We start from the raw sequence: 23,395 nt of genomic DNA on the forward strand, positions 1-23,395 counted from the left end.
AAAAAAAATGCGGACAGTAACTGTGTAAAGCTGCAGAGGCAGTTTATCACATCTTGTATCTTCCAGAGTCACAGCAACGTTCGTTTTGATGCTGGATTTTCTCTTCCGAACGCTTTTCCCTTTGGTATGAAAATCTCAGTCTTGAGGAGCTGGTGCTATAGGCTACTCTTTGCTGGCTTTCCATCCTTTGCCCCCAAACAGGCAGCAGATGTTGCTTGTTAGATTGCTAACTACCGGTGCTGCTTGTGTGCCTGCAGGCAGAGCTACTGTGTGCTTGGAGAGAAAGTTTCCTCCCGCACTGGAGGCACTGTCTGGTTCAGGGCATTGCTAACCTCACGTTATACTGATCTACAATACAATGGTTGCATCAGCACTGCTTGCATGAGACACTGACATGCCTCAATAGGAGCAAAATCACCTGGATGTTAGGACTAGGCAGTGACCTGCAGGTTGAGAGTGTATTTGGTCTTGAGGGGACTGCAAAGCTGTAGTGACAGTGGCTCCACTCAGAAGAAGAAGTGGCCAGAGGATGTAAAAACTCAGAAGAGAAATAATGCTCAGTGTAAGGTAGAGGCTCTCTGGTCCTGCAGTATCAAACACCATCTGTTGCTATGAGCTCCATCTCGATCAGGACATAGCTGTGTTCTTGCCAGATGTTAGCTTACATGTGCTACATGTAAAAGTAAACTGGTGTGAAAGCTGTGGTCAGATGTGCTTTCAGTAGGATTTGCCCTGCATAAGTGACGACGTGCTAGCCAGCCTCTTGCTGAGGGGATGCACTCCAGAAGTTGCAGGTGTGTGGTTGGAGTGTGTTCAATGAGTCAAGATAGGAAATATCTTCCAAAGCTCCAAATAAGACAAAACAAACTCAGCTTTAGCACATGCTCAATTGATTGAGTCTTTGGCAAAGTATGACATGAATTTGCAGTGTTCTCACTGAGGCTGTCCTGGCTGTATCCTGCCTGCTGAGTCCTTCAGCAAGCAAAGCATAGCTGTCCTTCTCTTATGCTGAACTCTGCTTCTTTTACCTGTTCTTCCCTAATTCTGCAGTTAGGAGTGACAACCTGATTCCCACTCACCAGCAGTGCTCAGGTTCTGCTTTACACTATGTCTGCCACCACTGAGGTCCCACTGCAGCTTGTGTCACAGCCTGCAATATCCACAAACCTGGCAGGGGTGACTTCTCTAGTCACCGCTGTCCTCTTCCAGCTCTGGCTGTTCAGGTCCAGACAGGACCTGGAGCAAGTGGGAAGCATGGACATGGGGAGTTTCCTAAAGTTTCTTTACATCACCTTGACTCCAGAGTCTGAAATCGGAGTCTGAGGGGCTGTGGGTTGCAGTTCACTTCCTTCCTGGCTGATGGGAGCCCAGGGGCTCTGCTGTCCGCTGGTCCTCTAGAAAAGGGCCAGGAGCCACCAGGGACTCCTAGTGGGGATAGAAATGTTAGCAATCCAAATCATGATGGGAAACAGAAGGAGTAAAAAAAAAAAAAAAAAAAAAAAAAAAAAAAAAAAAAAAAAAACAAACAGATTTTTTTTTCCTCCTCAGAAAGCAGGAGGAAATCTAGCAAGGGCAAGGCTGGCTTCTCCTGGAACATATGTGCAATCTGATTGTCACTAATGCTCTGTAGCCAGCTTAGAGAAGATATTTACCCTAAGTAAGTGAAATAAGCACTGTGATGTGGGATATATGATAACTTCAGAAGCAGAAGGAATAAGACCTCAGGCAAGACAGCTTCAAACAGTGTCTTTTTTTTCTCTCCTTTTTCCATCTCTAAGCCTGTGATGTTCAATTAACCCTCCTTCTCTATCCTGACCATGATGGCTGCAGCTTTGCAAGGCTTTACCCAGCCTTCTGGATGATGATGTGTTAAGCACTTGGTTTGTGATAACCAGTTTTCTCCTGAAATGATACCAAAAGTCTGCTGTTTTGATTTAAACTATTTTCCAAGCATTTTGGTTAATAACAAAAGACAGTCCATTCCAAGAGAATCTAGCTGGAAGAAGCCATGAAATCTAATTCATTTTTGAAACTTAAATATATAATCAGTGACATATGGTAATAGTAAATACAGGGGAAAATGTCATTGTTTCAGTCAAATTTCTGCATTCAGTCAAAACCTAACAGTTGTAACATCAAACTGTATTTTCCATTGAACAGGAAATAAAGCATCATTTTTTCAAAGAAAATAGACATGCAATTGCATGCCTATTATATTGCTTATATAGCTTTATTTTTAGCTTTCTCCATTGTTGCTGTTCTAAAGGACTAACAGAAGGGAGTCTGTGGAGAGTGAAGATACAAGCCAACACCCAGTTGCCCGTGGCAGAAAGGACAAAGATGTCTGTGCTGTGAATAAATACACTTTCCCTACAGTTTTTTTTCTGGCAATAAGCTTCTGTGCCTGAGTTAGGCACTCTGCACCTCACCCCTCACTTCTTCTGACATGCCAGCCCTTAAGCAATGCTGAGGTGAGGATGAGTTCCTGTAAGGGCTCTGGAATTTCTGCAGAAAGAACATTGTTTTTTCTGGTTTTGAGAGCTTTTTCTGGGCAATGGAAATAGAGTATTTGGTTTAAAATCTATATGGCATCAACCTGTCTCCTCCTCCCTCCATGAGTACAGGTCACTGATGTACTGATAGCCTTTCCCCCTCATCCAGTGGTGCTCTCTTCTGAGCCTCCAAATTCTGTGGTTCCTTGTGGGCATTTAACTTTATTTCTGCTTCATCTATTTGTCTGGTTTTCAGGCAGGACCCACAGTTTTCTGCTCTTGCTCTCTAGCCACGAGTTTCATGTGTTGCTTTTGATTTCTCTAATGCACACCAACAGTTTGCAGCCTTGGCTTAGCTGATTTGTCCTGTGTTTGTCTGTAGCAGTGCCATGCTCACATGTCTGGATAGAGCTGGTGACAGAGAGCTTATTTGCCCTATGCAAATAAATACAGAGGACAGGAGTTTACAGTTTTATCATTACCTGAAATATTCCAATTCTTTTCTGTCTCTCTCACCCCAGCAGCATCTCTGATTTGAGAGCATTTTGGCTGCTGTTTCTTCCCCTGAGCTCCATCTCCTCGTTGATTTCTGCTCACAGTTCCTTCCTCTTTTTCATAATTGACTCGTTTGCTCCTCCAGTCTTGCACTTCATCCATCTTCTTACTTCCCCTCTCTGATCTAATTCTCATGTCCGCTTCCTCCATTTTTGCTGCTGGAATGTAGAGCATTCCTCCAGAAAAATAGAAGGTCTCTGTCAACTTTTACCATCCCCCTCATACTCCCTCTTCCTTCACCTCTATCATCTCCCCCAGATGGTGGGACAAATACTCACTTGCATTCATTCTCTGGCTTTAAAATTGTCTTTCTTTTTCACATGATGATGTGAAACAGGGATAATTCTACCCATTTCTCTGCTACTCAAGGCTGGGCTCAATTTGAGGAAAAAAAGGTTTCCAAGGCTATTGTGGTCTTCAGGCCACTGCAGAGCTCCAGTCTGACCGTTGTGTTCTCACTCTGTATCTCTTTGACTGTGACAAATTGCTGCTGTATTTGCTGCTTCTCAAGATATGAAAGACAAAAGTGAAATCAGACCTGGCTATTGATGAGTACAGAGAAGCTAATGGAGCCAAAGAGCACTCTCTGTCCAAGGGCATTATTGGACACTGAAATGGTCATTATGTAGATTTTTTTTCTGCTTGCTGAAGAGGCACTGGGTAAAGGGGATTTCTGTGTGCTGAGATGGCACCTGGTTTGCAATTCCTACAGCTTTATGGAAATAGTACATCTCAGTCTTTCAAGGACCTCAGAAGTCCTCTTGGGAGTTGAACACTTTGGGATTTCACAAGTTCTCTCCATGCAGAAATCTGCAGGACCAAGGTACTCTGGGCTTGTAAGGGTATTTTTGAGACCATGCATCAGAAGTCAGAAAAAGTAAAACAATAAGGCAGATTATGGAAAACAATAAATGTTGTTTATTCTGACAAAGTAAATGGTATTTAATTTCTCACAGAACTAGAAAGTGAGTTACAAAAACTGAAAAAAACCCCACAACCTAAAAAAAAAATAAATAATTGATTGGCAGCTGCTTAAAACTCTGTTTCATCCCCTGTTTCACTGTGTGGTGTGCTAGCCAGGGAGAGCCCACACTCACAAACTTTATGGCACCAGTGCTTTTTTTTTTTGTCCCTGTTCCCTGCCACCTTTTTATTTTTTTTGTAACAGGTTTCTTCATTTTGCAGCTAGTGACTACAGACTGACTCTCAAAGAAACATGCTCTATTTTCCTATGGCTAGATTTGGAAATACCAGTTTGTGTTCCTTTCATGCTGGCAAAAATGCAAAGACAACATTGCCAACTGTGCTTTTCCTGACCAGGCCGTTGGTTTTGATGGATGCCTTGCCTTTTGCACGTATGGAGGGAGGAAACTCTCTCAGTGGGCTTGCTTTCCTCCTGCTGTGGCTGAGCTCCGTGGCCAGCCAGCCCTTCTAGCTCAGACAGAGGTATTTGCTTTTTACAGAACTTCCCAGGTCACCTACATTAAAGAGCAAAGTGTGGATACTGTATTAAATCAAGCAACTGTCCTGTGTCTGTTTGATCAGGTTGGACATGATACATAAACACACTAGAAAATGGTTTCAGCAGTGGAGTTCAGACTGTGCAACACCCACCTTGAGCCATTGGCAGTTTTAGGAGGTTGCATTCCAGACGTTAAAGCTCTTGCAGTGAAAATGATGGACACTGCATTGCAGAAAGAGCAAAAAGCTCAGTAAAAAGAATCCGTCATGCAATTGCATGCTCTGATGATCACAGCTTTATCACATTCATTGGTCTTGCTCTTCTAAGAAATTGTCATACCATGTTACAAGGCAGGAGCTTAAGAGCCTGAAAAGAAAGTGTATTTTTGTGAGGTATGGATAACACTCTTAATTTTCACTTGCTGAATTTTCTCCTTGCTGGCTTCTTTTAGAGCATCCATAACTCAGATTTACTTGACAGCACTACAGAAACAGACATGGTTGATATCTTGGGAATCAAAGACATGATGATTTTTTTTTTTAAGGGCTCTCTAGCCTGTTTTATCCTTCCCAGCCTAATGGAGGTTTGTTTGGTACAGGACATCCTCTGATGATAATAACTTTCATCATTTATGAGCAAAGTTTATTTTTTAGTGAACTAAAAATGTTCCTCCTAAGGAGATTTCCCCCATTTTCTTTTGGGCCAATTTGTATAGCCTGAGATCTGAGTTTAGATTTCCGTTGTGCTCTTTTTTTTTTTTTTTTTTTTTTTTTTTATCTGAAGAGGTTTCCTCTGCTGAAAGCCTTCAACAACTGCTCAGACCATTTACAAGAAGCACTTTCACAGGCAGTAGCTCTACAAAAGAGAGGAAAAATCGAAAAGTGACTACCTATAATAATGAAGTTAAATGCAATTTTAAGTGTTGGTGAATTGAACTGACTGAAAGGGTGCCAAATATTTTGCAAATATATACAAAAAGACAGGCCCTTGCTCTAATCAGCTTGTAAATTAAAAGGAAAGTACATTGGCAAGAGCAGAAGAGATGATATGACATGCTTTAAATAGTTTATAGGGAGCTGGAGAATTGTTGTTTATTTGGTGATGTTGGGAAAATATTTAATGTGCTTTGGTTAAGCTCTTTATAGAAATGCTTCTCCTCCCCCAGTTTTCTTTTCCAATGACTGTTTTGAAGATTAAAACCAGCAAGTTTAGAGTAGATGGAAAACGGAGAAACCTATTTCGAAACTGACAAAACCGCGAGTAAATCTTTATAGATACTTTTTATGTGAGTCAGGCTTTCTAAAGTAATTATCGTAATATAAGAAAGGATCATCGCTTCGCCGCCCCTGCGGACGGCGAGCCAGGTCGCAGCTGCTGTAAATGGAGAGAGTTCCTATCTGGTGTGCGTGGCCGGGCAGGGGGTGGCTGTGCCCCCCTTTGCGGCTTCCCGAGGATCCTCGAGCTGCGCCCGAGCAGCGGCGGCTCCCGGGACTGCCCCAGCGCTCGCAGATAACCAATTGTTAGCGATTAAAGGTTTTCTGTAGCAAGCATACGATTTATTGAAAAACAGACCAACAAACGAAAAAGCCCAAATCACTTTATTTTGAGGTTTAACTTGCGGCTACTGGAGTCAGACCAAAGTGGGGTGCACTTGCATTTCCGAGGGCACAGGATTGGGGCAAGCTCCCAGTGTTGGTTTGGAAAGCTCAGATAGGTAAATGAATATTTCCTTTAGCGTCGTCTTCTCAGAATCTGGAAGGTGACTCCGGCATCTGGGTGGTTTTTTGCCTCTTTCCCTGCTGTTTAATGTTGTTGGTGATATCTCCGCAGATAAGTGACTTCAGTGCATCCGGAGTTTGCGTTCAAAGCAGAGACTAATTGTGGGGAACGTTTCAGAATAAACACATTTCTCTTCCGAAGTAATGTGTTTGTAAGGAAAAAAATATATAAAAAGGAGGTTAAAGTGGATAATTTGTTTAGTTCTTGTTTGTGCTTTTTTTCCCGTTTTACTACAGAGCACACTGGAATTTCGTTTGAAAATAGAACCGTCCTTGGAGGGAGGCACGATACAAAATTTCGGCCTGCAACCACAACAAACACCCCTGAAGCCTTGCTCACAACTTCTGAAAACATGGAAAAATTATTAAAAAATAACGAGATAATTTTAAAACTCCTGTTCCTCATTTGGAGATGACCCAAAAAAACTGTGCAGCTTCTGAAGCGGAGGCTTTTGGTCCTGGGTCAGTTTTAAGTGGTATTGCAAACCTCGGGAGAAGTGTTTGCAGCCGAACACAAATTTCCAGGCTTAAATTGCCTTCTTCCTGTGCCGGGATGCCAGGGCTTTGCACAGCAGAAATTGCACAGCTCTTTTCCCCGGATCCTCTTACTTATTCCAGCGCTCCGAGCCCGCTGCCCCGGGCACCCTTTTGCTGCTCTGGGTCAGCCTGCGCTGCGCTGCGCCCGGCAGCTTCTTCCCAGGCGCGGCTTGAGCCCTGCTCCCAGCTCCGCTTTGGCGGGATGGTTTCACGACAAATCCTAGTTAGCATATTCCCTGCCCACCCCTAGCAGAGCCAGAGGTGTGTTTCATCCTTCCCCACGCGTTACCTCTGCGGCTCCGGGCCGCCGGAGTGACCCGGGGTTGCTAAGGATGAATGCCCCTCTTGTCTTGAAGCGTTTCAAGGGCAGAGAGACGGGGGAGTGATTTCCCCCGCAGACAGCGCTGTCCGCGGGCGGCACCGGGGCCCAGGCCCGATGCTTCCCCTCTGTGCGGGGCGCGCCCAGCGCACCGAGCTCCGGGGCTTGCCGCCGGCTCACCGGGGCCACTCTCGCCGCCCTCGGGCCCTGACCGGGGCCGCAAGTAGCTCCGCACGGGCCCCAGGAAAAGCTGGAGGGGGTTCCCAAGGGCGGGCAGCCCTGCCGGGACAGCGGGCTGCCCGTGCGCTCGGAGTGCCCCTGATCCGGCTTCCCCGAGGGCGGCCGGCGGCTCCCCGGCGCTCGGGCCGCTCTTGCGGCGAGATTTGTGCCTCGATCCCCAGGTCGCGCTGCTGCCCGCAGCCCCGGCACGTCCCGTCCGCCGCGCCGAGGGTGTCCGCAGGTGGGTGCCGGCTCCCCCGCCGCGCCGAGCCCCTCACCAGCAGATGGAGCTGCGGCCGCCCCATCCCCGGGGCTGCGGGGCCCCGACGGACCGCACCTGGCCCGGCTCAGCCCTCCCGCCGGCAGCGGCACCGGGGCCCTGCGTCCCGCATCGCCTGGCCCAGGCACCGCCGCGTTACGTGGGCCGGAGGTCGCAGGCTGCTGGAGGGAGTTCGGGGCTTGCCCAGGAAGCGGCTGCTGGCGGAGAGAATGTCCGATTCGGATGGACATTCCTTGGGGCTCCCGGGATTGTCGGCAGCCGCCACCGATCCCCGGCCCGGTGCCACGACCTTGCGCCCAGAGCTGACAACCGCAGCCGCCTGCACTTGTGTGCGCCGAGCCCGGTCCGTCCCGGAGGCAGCGACGGAGGGCTGGCCCCGGCACGGGGGTGGTCGTCGGTGCCATCAAACCGTGCTGTCCTTTCCATCCCCGATGCGGACATTTCCACACCAGGCACTGCTGCTGCCGCCCCTCTTCTTTCCCCGCCGCTGGTCGGACACCGATGGGCCCGGAGGCAGGCTGGGAAGGGCGACCGGCGGCTCCATTCCCCGTGCCCCAGTTCCCCGCAGCGCTGACGGCCTTCGTGCGAGGACCGGCCGAGCCCCAGCTCCGGGCAGGGCGCACCGAGCGCACAGCGCAGAGCTCCGGGCTGCAGGCGGCCCCCAGCCCCGCTGCGCCCGTCGGGTCCTGCGGAGCCGCCAGCGCCCAGCCCCGAGGGCCTCGCCCAGCGCCGCGGGTGCCGGCGCAGTTTGGAGCTAACTCTTCCCTCAGGTAGTGTTTGGGGTTTTTCCCGGGGTGATTGCCCCCTTCCCTCAACCAAGTTCCCCAACCTCGCTGCCTTACCGTCTCTGTCGTTCCTGCAGCCGGCGCCCATCTCAGGCCATGCTGGCCGCCCCCCCCGCTCCGGTCCCCGTCCCGAGCTCCTCGGTGTCTCGGTGTCTCGAGTCCATCCCGGTTTTGCGTGGTGTGGGAGCCGAAAACGTCCGCCAGAGCCGGCGCAAAGCGAAAGTTCGGTGCTGGCGGGGCTGCGGCACGGCGGCCGCTCCCGAGCCGAGGGGGTTAAACCAGGAGCCTCCCCTTACCTTCAAAAAGTTAAAAATGTCTGGAGCCTGCATCTCTTAAAGGGGCGGTGCTGGCTGCAAGGAGTCTTGGCACCGGCTGCGAGAAAGGCTGGTCAGGGGCGTGAGTTCCCCTCCACCAACACCAAAACATTGCAAAAAAAGGCAGAGCGCCCCACACTTTAGATAAGGACAATTAGCCACCAGCGAGCCCCTGCAGACAGCGAGTTAATTAGGGGTTTCCTGCTCTCCGGCATGCCCTGTCCCAGCTCCTGCCCCCCAGGGCTCTTAGCCCTGATGGCACATGGGCTGGCCCTCATAGCCACCTTCTCGCTGCCCTCCCAGGCTGGGGACAGGAGAGCACTGCCGGTGGAGAAACCTCCAGGTGTGAAGGGAAGAACTCTCATTCTCCTTGATGTCAACACCAAGAGCCCTGTCAGGATAATCAGTGAGAATTTCCTCTCCCTGCAGCTGGACCCCTCCATCATTCATGATGGCTGGCTCGATTTCTTAAGGTAAGGCAGGAGCCCCCGGCGCCCTCCCCACGCCGCCCGCGGGGCGCCCCGGCGGCCGCGCCGCCCAGCCCTGCCGGGCTCCGCGCTGCTGGCGGCGCTTGTTGTGACGGAGGGAGCGAGGCCATGGTTTCTATTAAGATGCACATGTTTGCAATGGAGAAAGCATTTCGGAGACTTATCAGTTATGACTGCAAAAATGTCGTGCTCCCCTCGCTCCAGCAAACGCTCCTCTGCTAAAAGCACAACACGGGGCCGAGGCAGCACAGGGGGGAGAAAAAAATCAAAATCAAACAAAAAACAGCAGCAAGAACGGGGCCGCCTGCCGAGCCGAGCCTTCCCCGGGTCCCGATGGGCAGAGAGCGGGTGTTGGCCAGGTCTTCTGAGCCCTCCGCTCCCCGGACTTGCAGCCCTGCGCCGGGGGTAGAGCCGGGCTGCAGCTGCGCTGGGTTCCACCGGCGGTGCGGAGCGGTGCGGCCGCGGCCTGGAGGCGCTGGGACGGCCAGAAAGACTTCTCCCTGCTGGGTAGATCGGGGAGGGAGAGCAGGTCTCCTCCGCACGCCCGCTCCGAGCGTCCTTTCGGCAGCCGGGGAAGGAGCAGAGCGAGGATGCGGGAAGGCGCGGAGAAGAGGAGCTGGGACGGCTCCCGCTTTTCTCCCCTCCCCGGCGGCTCGGCCCTCAGCACAGTCCGTGACTCTGGGCGCCTCTGCCTCCTGGACGCCGCTGCACTTGTCCGGAGGGCGCCGGCAGGACGGGGGGAGCCGGGCCCGCCGGCCCCCGGGCCAGCTCGGGCGGGCGGGGCGCTCCCCGCTCCAGGGCCGCGCTGCTCGGCCCGCGCAGAGCCCGCAGCCGCTGGTACCGCGTCGCACCGCCCCGGGCGGGGCAACGGGGCCCGCAGGGCAGCGGCGGCTCCTCGAGCCCCGTGGTCCCCGGTCTCTGGCGGTCCTGGGGAAGCGAGGGCCCGGCCCGCGGCTTCCTCAGCCCCCTCTCTCCTCTCCCCAGCTCCCGGCGGCTGGTGACCCTGGCGCGGGGCCTGGCCCCCGCCTTCCTGCGCTTCGCGGGCAAGAGGACGGACTTTCTGCAGTTCCACAACGTGAAGAACCCGGCCAAGAGCCGCGGCGGGCCCGGCCCCGACTACTACCTCAAGAACTACGAGGACGGTGAGCCCCGGGGCCGGGGCGGGGGGCGGGCGCTGCAGCGGGGGCTGCGGGAGCCGGGCGGTCCCGCTCCGCCTGCCCCGCTCTTCCCGCGCCCGGGCGCGCTGCCGCCGGGCACCGGGCAGCCGAGAATTCCCGTGCCCTTTCTTTCCCGGTGGAGGGGAGCCGAGGAGCTCGGCGGAGCTCGCTCCCCTCATTGCCGGTGGATTGTCGGCCCCCGGGAACAAAAGACCAGCACGGGAACGGGGCTTTTCGTATTCCTCCTCCCCGTTGCATCCTCCGTCTCCCTTTGCCCCCGAGCGGCTTTGCCGCGGCTCCAGGCAGGAACCAGGCATTGGAGCCCCGGGATGCCCGTGCACGCCCCGTCCCGCGCTTCTCCCGCGGCTCTCGAGCCCTGCCTTTCCCCACGGACCTCGCCGCTCTGCGCGTTTCTGTGCCCGCCGCAGCCCCTTGGGCTCCCCGCTGCCCCTCCGCGCTTGGGGACGGTCGGTACTGCTCCCCCTCCGAACCGCTCGGCCACTCGAGCTCCTTCCAAAGTCACCGCCTGGCCCCTGCCTTTCCCCTCTTCGCCGTCTGCCCTTCTCCCCATCGGAGCTCAGTACACAAAGGGCTTTCACCTTTCGTGGCCTGTAATTCATACAAAGAAACTGCCTAGAAAATTTAGGGCCATATTTCCATCCTAAGGCATTTCTTTTAAGAAGCAGAATACCATGTCCACATGCAAGAATTTATTGATTTTTCTCTCTTGCTTAGTTTGTTTCTTTTATTTAAAGAAACAAATTTTTTTTGTTTCCTACTCAACGACTTACAAAAATTAGTTTAAGATTTTTCCATAAGTAATTTTGAAGGCCAATTAATGCCAGACAGATCCCACTGGGCAGGTCTGTGCAGCAGAGGAAATTTTGCAGAGATCTAGTCAGCAGCAGTCCTGAATGGAAAAAGCAGATGCATTTGCCAGTTTTCTGATGGCTCTCACTCCTGCTGTTTCCCTACATAACATCTCTGAGATGAATGTCCTTCTATTCCCACCCGCAGGCAGGTGGGTAAGTTTTTGTGCTCCATCTTTCACTTGGTCTCCTAGCTGGGGCACTCCCGATGTTATTCCTTGTTTTTTTTTTTTTTTCTTGTAACAAATCTCAGACGGACGGTTTGTTGTAAGCTTTGCCTGCTGAAATGCACTTCAGGAAAAAATGCTGACCAAACTTGCTGCAGACACCTTGTACAGTAGAAATTAGGTGTCATGCATAAAATTGTGGATGGGACTCATACAAAACATTTCTAAGAATAAATTTTTCCCCTTTTCATATTTCAACAATTAGCAGGAGAGAACTTACTCTTACTTATTAAATGTCTTCACAACAGTTTTCATGTTCAGGAAAGAGTGAAATATTTTGGATTTTTTTTTTTCCCACTTTTCCTCGTGGCAATAAAATTGAAATGTAGCAGCGTTCAAAATGAAGCTTTTCATAGAAGTTGTAACCACAGGTCTTAACTTTTCATCACTTAAATATGGAACAGGACCATTGTGAATGTGGGTGAAGGAAGGGGAAGACACATGTGGTGTGTATCAAGCATTGGTGTAAATCAGAAAGGTGTGATAAAAGGGATTTCCTGCCTGGAAGCAAAGCTCTTGTATTTGTTCTTAAGATCTGTGTGCAAACTCCAGGGTCAGGGAGTTCCACCCTATTTGGTTAAGGGCTAGAGTTGCTAGTAGCTCACAGCCTTTTGTGCTGAGGCTGCACTGAGTGCTTCACATCCACTTCTCCAAAATGAAATCCTGATGCCACCACAGCTTTTTGCCCTGCTGTCCTGGCTATGAGCAGCCATCTTCTCTGTTTGGAGCACTGGTCCCATTTTTGTTGCCTCATCTGTGGCTCACCCAGGACCTGCTTGGGATCAGGGTATGCAGTTTGCTCTTGCTGCTGAGGACTCATAGCCTCAACAGACAACACAGAAAACCGATGGCAGTCATCATCTGAGCATGGGGGAAGCCAACAAACATCCTGCTAGGTACCTTCCTTCTACCCAAGCTGTCTGGGGTAGTTGGGGTTGTTTTCCATGTCCATGGGCTTTTATGTGTCCAGTACCTATTTTCTGAAATTTCTTATAATGGCATTGGGGTGGGGAAGATGTTGGGGGGCTTGATTAGTTTAAAAGGTCAGAAAACATTTAACAGAGAAATTAGTGAATTTTAAAGTCTTATGCAGCACCCTATTGATTTTTAGCGACATGACAAGTAACTGTCACTTTTTGCCACTTCTGTTTGTGGGTGCACACAGACTCCAGGCTTATGCCCACAGTGTGGGTTCTCTTTGCTGTCCCCATGGGTGTTCCTGTGCCTTATATTCCTCTAAGCTGCAGCAACTCACAGAGTGCAGGACTGAGAGGTGAAGGGCACATGTGCAAGATTGCTCAGGGAACTGCAGTTACAAGTGAGTGACTGTGAGTGGTGTTCACATCACAGGCAGCTGCACCCCACTGTGTGCTTACAGGCCATGCTGGTATGGCCCTCTCAGGCAGTCAGATGGGAGGCAGCAACAGCAGCAGGGCTGCTTTGTATCCTTCATGGATCCTGTGACAATGCCTGCTAAAGTTGGAATGAATCTCCATACAGGGATCTTCATCCTTTCAATCCCCCTCTGCCACCCTGGTGCTTTTCAGACCAGGTATTCCTCACTGTTCCCTTTGATGATTTTTCATATCTCTGTGGTGCTCTGTCTTTCTGACTATCAGACCTCCTCAGAGATTCACCTTACTCTTCCCCTGCACTTGAAATTGTATTTGATTCCCTTTTAAATGGTCCCAACTAGGCATACCTTCTGAATATTGCTTTTACCTAGGCCTGCCTTTGGGTTCACCAACCCATTTTTTTCCCACTTCTTTCTTTCACAGAGAGTGTGGGTACTCTCTAAGGGTAGTAATAGTTGCTTTTGACCTGTATCTAAAATGTACTTAGTTTTTGTGAAATAAGGTGTCTCCTTTAGGTTTCAGGGTAACTAATTTCTTGTTCAGATTTTTCCTGGAAACATACCTGGAAGTATTGTGTGTTACCAGTGGTGTATGATATCTTTCCTTTGTATGTGTGGACAGCTTCACCCCAGTCTAAACTATTCAGTTTGGGCAGTAAGGGTAACAAAGTGTTGCCTGCTCTATGGTTATTGCCTGTGATGCCCATGAAGAGGGTGCATGTGGCAATTTGTTTCAGTACTTCATATAAAACTGGCACAGCAATTTCATCACTTGCTGGCAGATTTGTCAGGCAACTGACCGGGCAACTCGTAAAAGTGGATGGCTATGATAGATGCTCTTGGTGAGCTATAGGGTGTGCAGTCCCTGTTGATGGCAGCATGGCTATAGGTACCTCCTGGACTTTGCTAAATATTAGGTCATCTAATGTGTTATATTAACACCCCACCTATGTGGAATACCAGATGGCTTCCATTCCATGCAGCCCCTACTTCAGATGGTCAGTCCTGGAGTTCACCCTATTTGGATAAGGAGTTGGCCAGCCTGAGGTTTGTTAGAAACAGAAATCAGTTTAATGTATGTCAGGCTCTGTGGTACCAGGAGGTGGGGCTGTGCCAGAGACTTTTTGACATTTTATGATCAAGAGGTGTAACATTTTTAGCCTGAGACTTTTCCCTCCCTTAAATGGTGTTTCTCGGTATGTGCCCTGCTGAGTTACTTTTTCTTCCCCAGCTGTGCTCAGTGTTGTATTGTGTTATCTGGAGATGTGTTTCTCTGCTGCTGTAGGCACATGTCTGATTCCTGGGCAGGTACCAAGATGTAAGGGTTCATGCTCAGTCTGTGTAGTAGGCCTGCTTCTCCTTTTGCTTTTGGGTTTCTTATTAAACAATCTGTTCAGCCTGTCCTTTCAGCTGCCTTATGTGTGCCAAGGACCAGTTGGGTCTGAGGAATGAGACAATAAGAAGCACTTTTCTCCAGGAAAACAGGCTTGAGCAGTTCTTTGGAGCAAAGGCATGGGTTGCTGCCAGTACAAAACCTCTTCTGAAGTTTGGTTTTGCATGCTGTCCTGGAACTTGGTGTCGAGGTGTTATGTGTGTGTGGAGTCCTGGTCATGTTTCAAGAGGAGATGCTGCAGGTGCTATCCCAGTGCCTGAACTTAGAGCCCATTTTGGAAGCTCCTTGCTGGTGCCCCAGTATAAGTTTGGTGGAGTCATGTGGAGCTTCCTCATCTGCAGGGTGATTCTCAGCTGCCTCTCGCCACAGAGCCAGCTTTAGACAACCTGTAGTGGCACAGACATTGCTATAACTTCCCCCGGTGTGAATGTGCTTCTCCCTCCTGTACCCCAGCCTTTTGTAGACTTTTGTAGCCTTTTTATGGCTGAGAAGAGACTAAACACTGTGTGGCCCTGTATGGGCCATGGGAGGGAGAGGGGAAGGGGACTACATTTGCCTGTAGGTTGTGCATCAAAGAAGTTTCTGAGCTGAAGTGTGTATGGACAACACATTTCAAAAATATTCTTTTAATTGCTGGTAAGTTGCTCCCTTCTACTTTATCTCCTTTTTTAAAGGGGATACCAGACATCTGGAAAAATGGCCAATTACAACAAAAAAAATTACAAAGGCATGTTTCTTAAGCCTTCCATACTAGTCAGGGGATTTTGCAGTACAGTGTGTGAAACATCATGCTGTGTAATACTGGCACAGGTTTTCTGTATATTCTTTCTGTGTTGGATCTATTCCTTTAGGTATTCTCAGGTACCCAACACTGCATTTAAGCCTCAGAATTTGTCTGGCAGTGGGAATCTATTTCCACCCTTGCTCAGTCCATACTGCACAAGTGTCTTCCAGGATGCCATGCTGTTAGAACATGTGCCAGGACATTCAGTGGAAAGGAAGATAATAAACTCTTAAATGACCTGAGGATTCATTTATGTGATTACACAGGGGCTGTAGCTGACCCCAGCTAGGGCTGCTGTTCCCACTCTTCTGCCCTTCTGGTATATTCCTGCCCTCTTCCATGCCTGGAGCCTGAGTTTGCATGGTGAATCAGTTCAGCTGACCCAAACTTGATGGTGGAGATGTGATTGCACTTCAGCTTGTTCAGCTGCCAAATCCATTAATGCCTTGTGACCAAGCAGAGGTGTAGAGGACAGTGCTGGCAAAGGAAATCCTGCATTGAAGGCAGATGGGACTGCAGCAGTCTCAGTCTTGGTCAGATTAAATCCTTCAAATCTATGTCCTGAAGGCAGGAAATCTCACCTCGTGTTTTTCTGCCATCAAAAGGGTTGGTTGGTTCCCATGCATTCTTTATGATCTGTGCATTGCTCTTCTGCTGCTTCCCTTGTGCTGGCTCTGGAACATTTCTGATCCTCTGCTAAGCCAGCAGAAAATTATTTCAAAAAAAAAAAAAAAAAAAAAAAGCAGCAGCTTTACTGTGAACTTAGTGAGCAGGATTATGAGGATGATCATGGGGTATGAGGATACCTGAGCAAGAGAAAGCAACAGAGAAGTTGTTGCCATGTGTCTGAGAGTGTCCCTTTGGCTCTGCCAGCTCATAAAACTACAGTGAATATTTCTGAATGGAGAACCATCCTGTTGTCCTGGTAAAAACAAGCAAACGAATTTTCCTTTATTCAAGGAATCATCTTCTGTTTCTGGTCACCCAGGGCCCCTTTTCTGTCTGCTTTGTGTCCCTCGACAGTTTAGACATCTGTCCTTTCAGAGCTTGAAGAGGAAATAGTTGTTTTTTTCACCCTCCAAGTGTTTCAAACACAGCCCCTTAAGGAGGGCTGTAGCATTTCAGGCATAGCAAGAACTCAATCCCCAAGATGGGAAGATCCTCTGATGTTCTTTGGACTTCTGGGATTTGCCAGACCTGCTCTGGCAGGGAGCCTCCTGCTCCCTACTTCCCAGGCACCACGACTGCAGGGAAGGAGCTACAACCTGCACTGCCTCTGTAAGGAGTCCCAGGGCTTAGTTGTTTCCTTAGAAATTAAAAATAAAGTAAAAAGGTTGTAGAAATTACGTTACACAAGGTAAGGGAGATACAGCCTGGGCAGGAGATACTTCCAAAGATTACCACTTGCCTTTTTAAATTTAAAACTGTTCTGCTATAATAATGCATGAAAAGTGCTTTAATAAGTGCAGGAAATGGTGCAATCAAACAATTAACTTCTGATTTGTTAGCTATTTGCTAGTGTATTGGTGAGATAAAAAGATTTCTATGTTTATATATTTGTTTATAATAAGCATCCCAAATTCTCTTTTAAAATTACATATTTTTGTTAGTTTCACACTTCTTTCCATGTTACATCTACTTTGTATGAATTAAAAGTGATTCGTGCAAAATTATATGCACGGGGAAAGGCATGACTTTTTCTACACAACTATCATTCTAAATTAGCAGTTGACATTCAGGGAAAATGTTCTGAATACATTATGGATTGGTCTCTGAATACTTTTAGGTAAGTAAAAAGTGAATCTAATGTTAGGGATATTAGAAAATAATTGGAAACACTCACTGAGAGCATTCTTATGCTATAAGTAAACTAGGTGCTGACATACTAATCAGTGTAAAGAATATATATGTGAAGAGTAGGATGATGGAAGTGATCAAAGTCCTATCTTTCAGTCATAGAGATTTTTCATCTTGGAAAAAATGACAGAGATTATGACAAATGCTATGAGCTCGGTGTCACACAGAGAAGACAATTTGGGAATGATTATTTCCTTGTTTTCATGACACAAGAAATAGGGAGCATCCAGTGGAATTATCACATATAAAATGAAAAAATATGACTTTTTTTAATGTGGTGGGAAATAACTTGTGGGACTCATTGTCAAGGAATTTTTCCCAGCTAAAATAAAGGAATGATACTAATGTGTCAAAAATTTGCCCATTAAAGACAAGCACGATGAGGATTCAGTTTGTGTCTTGAGAAATCTTCTGTCTTTCTAAATAAAAATTGTGCTCCCAATTTCACAATCACTGGGCATTTTATAATAATTCCAGCAGACAAATATTTTTGAAAACACTTTAAATTTGTTGATTTAAAAAGTAGGTATTTTACAAGTAGAAATCATAAGACTTTTGCCTGTTCACTAATTAAATGTCTATTTAATTTTGGTACTAACATAATTTCCTGATATTCCATTTTTTTAGAAAAAGTGTTCAGGTTTTGTTAGAATAAAATCGAGGAGTTTTTCCCTTTTGAATTCCCTTTTCAAGACTGGAAATCTGAAGCAAAGAGACCCCTGAGGAGGTTGGCCAGACTTAGTTGTTCTGGTGCTATGGCAGTGGTGACTCTTGCTGGAGCAGTGATTGCTGTGGGCAGTGCTCACTTTCACATACAGACGCAGACAGATGAGTCACTTTTCCTCCTTACCCTTCTGTCACACATCCCTCTGCCCTGTCCACACAAACCTGGCACTGTGCCTCCCTATCTTCCAGGTGCTCTGCTGCAGTAGTCTGTGTCTGCTCCATGGCTCCAGCAGCTCCTGGAATGGAATTGCCTGTGGGCAGATGGTGGCATGAGCCATGGGATGGTCATTTGCCCACGGGCCACTCTGACACTGTAAATTCCCGGCTAGAGCAGCTCACTGTGTGCAAGGAAAGCCAGCCCTGGCTGGGAGCTGTCTGTGCGCTGTGTGCCGTCCTCACAGCTTGGAGCTTCTCTGCCCTGTGGGGAGCGGCTACTGAAACCCTTGGGGCAGGTGACTCACGGAAAGGGACTGGCAGAGCTCAGCTAGTCCTGGGATGCCCGGGAAAGTGCATCGCTGCGGTTGTGCCGCTCCTGAAGAGTGTTTTCTAAATGTTCTTCAAGATTTCCTTGGTAGTTTCAGTGACCTCCATGGGCGGCGTGCGCGAAATGGCAGGAGCTGTCCCGGGGCGGGACAGGGATGTGTGCGGGCTCTGGGAGACAGAGCAGCCTCGGCAAAGTGCTCCGCCCGGCCCGCGGCCTGCTGAGCGGAGAGCTCCGGCGGTGACCGGCCGGGCCCGGGGCTATCCGGGCTGAGCCCGAGGCTGTCCCAGCTGAGCCTGAGGCTGTCCGGGCTGAGCCCGAGGCTGTCCCGGCTGAGCCTGAGGCTGTCCCGGCGGGGCCCGGGGCTGTCCCGGCTGAGCCTGAGGCTGTCCCGGCTGAGTCTGAGGCTGTCCCAGCTGAGCCTGAGGCTGTCCGGGCTGAGCCCGGGGCTGTCCCGGCTGAGCCTGAGGCTGTCCCGGCTGAGCCTGAGGCTGTCCCGGCGGGGCCCGGGGCTGTCCCGGCTGAGTCTGAGGCTGTCCCGACCGAGCCCGCGGCTCTCCGGGCTGAGCCTGAGGTTGTCCCGGCTGAACCCGAGGCTGTTCCGGCCGAACCCGGGGCTCTCCGGGCTGAGCCTGAGGCTGTCCCGGCTGAACCCGAGGCTGTTCCGGCCGAACCCGGGGCTGTCCCGGCCGGGCCCGCGGTCGGTGCGTGCCGCAGCCGCAGCTCAGCTGGCCGCCACACGGGTGTGCTCCCGCCATTCCGCTCGCTGCTGCCGGCCCGGCCCGCGCTGCCGCCGCCGCCGCGGGCCCCGCGCCGGTCAGTGCCCGCCGGGCCCGGCCGTGCGGCCCGGGGCAGCCTGAGCTGGCCAGGGTACTGACCCGGCCCGCCGGGCACGGCTCCGGCCCGCCGGCTGTGGAAAGCATGCGGCATCCTCTGGGGCTCTCACATCTGGAGTTCTTCTTTCGCACTCCTGGCAGGAACTGCTTGGTCCCATGTTCTGCTGAGCGGTTTATCGCCTTTTTTTTTTTTTTTTTTTTTTTTTTTTAAGCGAGGCTCAGGAAGTCAGTGAGTGCCCTCCTCCTGCCCTGCCCAGAGCCTCTGGGGTACTGTCCTCCTTCTTGGCTTCTTTGCATGTCTTTTTTCTGTCTCTTCCTTTTAAGATTTGAAAGCTGTTCTGTGTCCCTCGGGTTGCTCTTGCTGAGAGCTCCCTTAGGCCCTCAGAAGCTGTGGTCTGTCACCCCTCTTCCCTCATGCTGCTGGTTCAGCAGAGTGGTGCAGAGGTGCCTTTGGCTCCTGCCCTGTACAGCCTGGTGGAGTATGAAGGACTGGGTGAGCTCCATATCCCAGACATCTGCCCACAGTTTCAGCTGGAGTTACAATGACTGTGGTGTCCACTTCCATCTTTATGTCTTGGGCACGTTTCTTGGGTCCCTCACCAATCTGAGAAGACAGGACCTTGCATGTCTTGCCTCTGCCGTAGTGTCTGCAGTGGCAGCTCTCAGAACCCCATGAATAACTCAGAGTGCTCTGACTTCTGTGCCCTGCCTGCCTTCCCCACACTCTTCCAGAGATTTATCTGCGTGTGACTTGACATCCTTGTGGTAATCCCTGTCACAGCAGCTTTATCAGAGCACTGCTCCTGCTCTTCATTCCAGGGCCTGCCCTCGGTCCCCAGGCCTTGCTGACAGTGCATGCAGAGCCATCCCTGTGGTCCCCAAAGATGTCACATAGACCCACTGCCTTGGCCCCCTGCACCCTCCAAGGTGCTGACCCTGGTCATGGTCAGTGGTTCTCTCACATGGGTCCACATTTGCCCTGATTTGTGTTTTAGAAGTCATCCATTCCTTCTAGGAAACAAACTTGTTTTGACCCAAACCTGTCTGCCTTTAGTCTTCTCCTCCTTCAGGGCCTCATTGATGTGTTTGGCTTAATTTTGCCTTGGGAGTGGAGGGTGTACAACTCTTGCCTTGGGAATGGGGGTGTACAACTCTTGCCTTCAGTTCTGCAGGAAGGGAAATCCATCACCGAGGAGTTAATGGGCTCTAGGTGACTCCAGCAGCCCATGGTAGCAATAGTCTATCTCATGTGGGACAGATGTAAGGTTGTGTTTCTCAATCTTCAGTTCTCCAAATATTTCACACAACAGGGGTTCAGGATTTCATCATTCGTTAGTTGGGCAAAGGTTTTGTAGGCCCATGTCTTACTCAGTGCCTACCTAAAAGAATGTGTGCTAAAGCACAAAGTTGAGGGGTCTGTGCTCATTTCCTGCAGAGGAACATTAGTCCTTCCTCTTGCTCCATCTCACTGATGCCCTTGTGCTGGATATAGAAATACTGAACCATATTCTCATGGTATCTGGATGCTGCCCAGTATCCACTCCTGAGTATGCTAGCTGTGGGTGGAGGAGACAACTCACGTGGCTAACTACAGACCGTGGGTACTTTAATGACATTGCTGTTCTGAGCAGTCTGTTTTAGACTGGCTTTAGAGAAGTTGTACTAATCCCAAATTATGCAGAGAAGAGGTAGAACACAGCATGGGCAGGAAAGTGTAGTGACTCTAGGATGAGGCTTTGAGACAGATAATGTGGCTTCCAGTCCTCCACCACATGTTTGGAGGTAGTTCCCTACCAGCCCAAGATATAGCAGAGCTTTGAACCTAAGTTTGCTGAACCTGAGATTGGACACCTTGAGAGACAGGAACGTGGCTTTTGGAAGCAACTTTGGTGTTTCTTCATGTGAGTAACAATAAAGGAGCTGGAGAGTGTGTGTGGAGCAAGGTGAGACTCTCTTCTGACAACAAGCTTCTTCAGCAGCTTCTAGCCAGATGGGATTTGAACCAAGCAAAGATCAACCTTGTGAGGCAAAATGACCTTATGCAATGTGGTGGAAAAATTCCAGCTTCAATCCTTGCTTATCAGAACTGGCCTGAGGTTTTGTAAGATTTAGACACAGCATCTGGTGCCTGTGGATCTGAACATGCTACAGAGTTTATTAAACTCATAAGGGACCTAGCAAGGACTAGTTTGCACCACTCCCCTCCCACTTAAACTGACAGATCTTACTTGATTCTTGCTCTGCCTTGCTACTCCATCATTCCCTTTCCTCAGCAGGTGAGTAGGTCTAGGGTAGGGAATATCATATTCTTGTTTCACAATATGGCTTATAGAATGCTCATATGAAGAGAAAACAATTGTTAAATAATCCTTCTGCCTCGTGAATGTCAGGCATTAGAAGGATTCAGACACTTGTTCAAAGAGTCATAAGCCATGCTGACCTGAGATAGCTGCAGAGAGGAAAACAAGGTGAGAACAAACCTTCATCACCTCTTTGACAGGCAAGGTTAAGTGGAAGCCAGGGGTTACTGGAGTGGGATTTAGTCTTTTCTCATTATTTAGTGTCAAATACACACATAACAGGGTAGTAATATAAATGTTGGGAGACTTTTGCACTCTCCTGCAAGAGAGGGGTCAGCATTGTAAGACAGCAGCAGCTAGGCAGGTAAAGGATGGGTCAGTAGGCTCTGTGAGCATACAACTTGAGCTTTGTGTGGGAGAAAAGGACACTTGGGCTGGGAAGGGTCATTTGATAGGTGGATCCAAGGGACTTGGATCCTTTTGTTGGGTTGCTCTTGCTGAGTGATGATTGTGTGACTGTCATATTGGCTGGACTGATCCAAGCATCTGGTGAAAATGAAAATGAAAGCTGAGGTTTGGCCATCTCCCTCTTTTCTTTCCCTTTTGCTGTAGACATTGTTCGCAGCGACATTGCCCTGGATAAGCAGAAAGGCTGTAAGATCGCCCAGCATCCTGACATAATGTTGGAGCTACAGAGGGAAAAGGCAGCTCAGATGCACTTGGTTTTGTTAAAGGAGCAGTTTTCAAACACATACAGCAACCTCACACTAACAGGTAAGGCTGCAAGACCAGCTCTGGAGCCAGGAGCTGGGTCTGGTTCTTGCTAACTCACAGGTGTGTTAAAACCCTCAGGTTCTTCACCTCTATGAATCAGCATCTCTCTGGCTGCCTCTGTTTCCTACCAAGGTTACTGGGTATTGGGAGGGAAAGGACCAGCAGGAACTGGAGGGGGACTCATAAAGCCTCTGCAGCTGGCACCTATGCAAACACTCCAGATTTGGTGCCCCCGAACAGAACATTTTCTACAGTCTGACCTAAGCTGAATACCACGGCATGTGAAGTGCTGGAGAAATCTCCCTGCTAACTCTTCACGTCGATGGGGCTGCAGCAATTACTAAATTTGGAGTCCTTTAAGCTGCAGCTGATTTTTTTTCTTTCCAGAGCATGCACTTTGTGTGAACCCAGTAAATATTAAAGAGCAAATATAAAGGGATAATGGCCTAGACAGAGATGAGAGGATTCTCTTTTTCTGGCAACTGTTTGTATTATCCAGGGAACAGAATCTCGATGGAGGAGACTGCCACATTTTGGATACACATTTAATGGTGCTTGTAAAGGACTGATATGTTCAGGCAGTGAGTGGGCAGAAGGATGGTATCCCAGCAGCCAGCAGGGTCCTCTCATATCTCTTCTCCTTATCACTACAGCTGGATGAGCCACAGACGATGGGAAGGAGGAAGAGACTAATAAATCAAATGAGACCCCCTTCTCTTGACAGGTCCCTTTCTTGTGAAAGGCAGGCAGGCATCTTATTTTTATAGAAGGGAGGGCCCTGTGCTCTGTCTGGGGAGGAGATGGCAAACCCCATGGTGTCCCTCCCCTGCTTCAGGGCTGGGAGAGGCAAACCGGTCCTGCACAACCTCCCCCACCGTGCTGCCACCCCCATTTCAGTGCCCAGCCCCTGCCTTGAAGCCAGCATGGGTTTGCGACCTCACCAGTGAGCTCTGGCTCTCCTGGGGACATAGCTGTGCTGGAGCTCTTGGGGACTCCACAGAGGTTGGATGGGCAACACCAGCACTGTCCAAAGGCTCAGCCCAGGGGGTCACTGGGTATTGGGGCCATGGGTGTAGCTGAATCACATCATTCCTGAAGGCCCAGCATTTAAATGGGATCCTCAGAGCCGTTTCTCATTCTCTGTAACGTAATCCACTTGGCTGTTTATTCCCAGTACAACTGCTGGAATCAACATTGTCAGCTTTTCCCCTGACAACTTGCTTACTTTCCACTAAACAAACTTCCCTCGAGAAGTGAAGCTGCTCTCCCCTATCCTCCTTCCCTTGCTGCTTCAAAAGCTCTCTGGCATTGCTCACATTTTTTTACAGAACCTGCAGAGCAGAGGTGCTACCTGGTTATCAGCTTAGCTCTTACCCTTTCCAAGTGTGTTTACAGGATAGTTCAGAAG

General features: G+C 49.7%; 2 protein-coding genes across 5 annotated transcripts in view; both read left to right on the top strand.

The window, feature by feature from the left end:
- Window positions 1-23,395, top strand: part of DNMBP (dynamin binding protein) — a 232,417-nt gene that overhangs the window by 136,847 nt on the left and 72,175 nt on the right. The gene's annotated exons all lie outside the window — the stretch shown is intronic.
- HPSE2 (heparanase 2 (inactive)) overlaps window positions 7,513-23,395 on the top strand; it is a 106,071-nt gene continuing 90,188 nt past the window's right edge. Inside the window, exons 1-3 of one of the 4 annotated variants that reach the window (XM_056495099.1) lie at window positions 8,436-9,214; window positions 10,214-10,371; window positions 21,826-21,987. In XM_056495099.1, coding sequence (XP_056351074.1) covers window positions 8,955-9,214; window positions 10,214-10,371; window positions 21,826-21,987 — 580 coding nt within the window. In that variant the 5' untranslated portion in view covers window positions 8,436-8,954. The other 3 variants (XM_056495100.1, XM_056495098.1, XM_056495097.1) reach the window with 3 other exon arrangements.

This window comes from Oenanthe melanoleuca, chromosome 6 (genome assembly GCF_029582105.1).
Source record: "Oenanthe melanoleuca isolate GR-GAL-2019-014 chromosome 6, OMel1.0, whole genome shotgun sequence".
NCBI lineage: Eukaryota > Metazoa > Chordata > Aves > Passeriformes > Muscicapidae > Oenanthe > Oenanthe melanoleuca.